Raw genomic sequence first — 1,348 nt, forward strand, 5'->3', positions numbered from 1 at the left:
AACTTGCCCTGTTTAAGCCTGTTGAGTGCTAACTCTAGCAGGAGGATAAATAACATTCTTGATTTTGGTCTTTTAATGGGATTTGTTGGTAATAACACACATATAGAATATGGACAGCGTTGTCTTGTAAATTCCACACCCTGGACGAAGAGAGACTGTTTCCAAAATGTGTGGATTGGAAACAACGACAGTGGATCTGAGACTTGTTTGGCTCAGAGCATAGACTGTAGGTACGGACCGGTTCCTCAAAGTATACTGCAGTTTGAAAAAAATTAAGGTTTCAAAACCACTTTCATTTTCTGTCATACGGTATGAGCTGTTTTTCATGAGTGGACATAAGGACAGGAAGTGCAGTTTAAAAATAAAATACACTGTGTTCAAAGGAGAAAAAAACGAGTTTTTACCCAGACATTAAAAAATACATTTAAATCTGTAATTGCAATACCACAATACTGTGAAATTGTGATATTTTTGCTGAAGGTTGTCATACCGTTAGAATCACACACTGGCCCGTGCCTAATTGACTGTGATGTCTAGTTCTTAAAATCTAAATTATGTACAACTACTATTACGTTTTTTTTAGGGAACTCGTTAGGATTCGCTGGGACCCACACAGGCTTAGGGTGCAAATCGGGTGACCAGGTTTGGATTAATTGGAGACAGACAATATAAGCAGATGTAACCCAGTTGTTGACATTGAAATTGTTGATATGGGCCATCAAAAGACTTAGATGGCCAGCTGTAGCTTGGTGAGGTTCCTCTGGTGCATGTTGTGGTGTCGCACCAATTCATCACTTCGGGCAAACTTCTTCTGACAGTTCGGCCACCTGCAGTTAAACGGCTTCTCACCTGTGAAAGAGGAGGGATGGATGGACAGGTTGGAGGAGACAGAAGATCGATTGAAGAAGAAGTAGAGAGGATGGTAATGACGAGAGATGGAAAAAGTATGAGAGGAAAGAATTGAAAAGGATGCATGCCAGATGGAATAACAAGTGAAAAGAAAGGGGAAAATGAGAGAAATATTAGGATATTAATATATTCTGGTCATTGCCTGAATAGGAAGATTAAATACACTTTATATACAACTGCATCTAGTACATATTTGCACAAGTCAAGAGTATGTTGTCAATTACATTACTTTGAGTTATGTACTGTATGTAAACGTCAAATGAATGAAGAAGAAATGGAAAAATAAAAGTTTACGCACTTGTTTTACCTGTATGAGTCCGGGTGTGTGTCTTAAGGTGGTCAGACCGAGAGAACTTTCTCTGACACGTCTCGCATTGGAATGGTTTAACTCCTAAACACATGTACATTATGCATGCACACACGCAAAACACACACACAC

At 39.1% G+C, this 1,348-nt stretch overlaps 1 protein-coding gene across 4 annotated transcripts in view; it reads right to left on the minus strand.

Moving 5' to 3' along the window:
• The window catches only part of wt1a (WT1 transcription factor a), a gene marked incomplete at its 3' end in the record, with an annotated part of 39,686 nt that continues 38,338 nt past the window's right edge, over positions 1-1,348 (minus strand). For 2 of the 4 annotated variants that reach the window (XM_032523744.1, XM_032523746.1), the window contains 2 exon segments: positions 1-849; positions 1,217-1,300. In XM_032523744.1, coding sequence (XP_032379635.1) covers positions 728-849; positions 1,217-1,300 — 206 coding nt within the window. 4 annotated transcript variants of the gene reach the window in all.

This window comes from Etheostoma spectabile, chromosome 8 (assembly GCF_008692095.1).
Source record: "Etheostoma spectabile isolate EspeVRDwgs_2016 chromosome 8, UIUC_Espe_1.0, whole genome shotgun sequence".
Classification (NCBI taxonomy): Eukaryota; Metazoa; Chordata; class Actinopteri; order Perciformes; family Percidae; genus Etheostoma; species Etheostoma spectabile.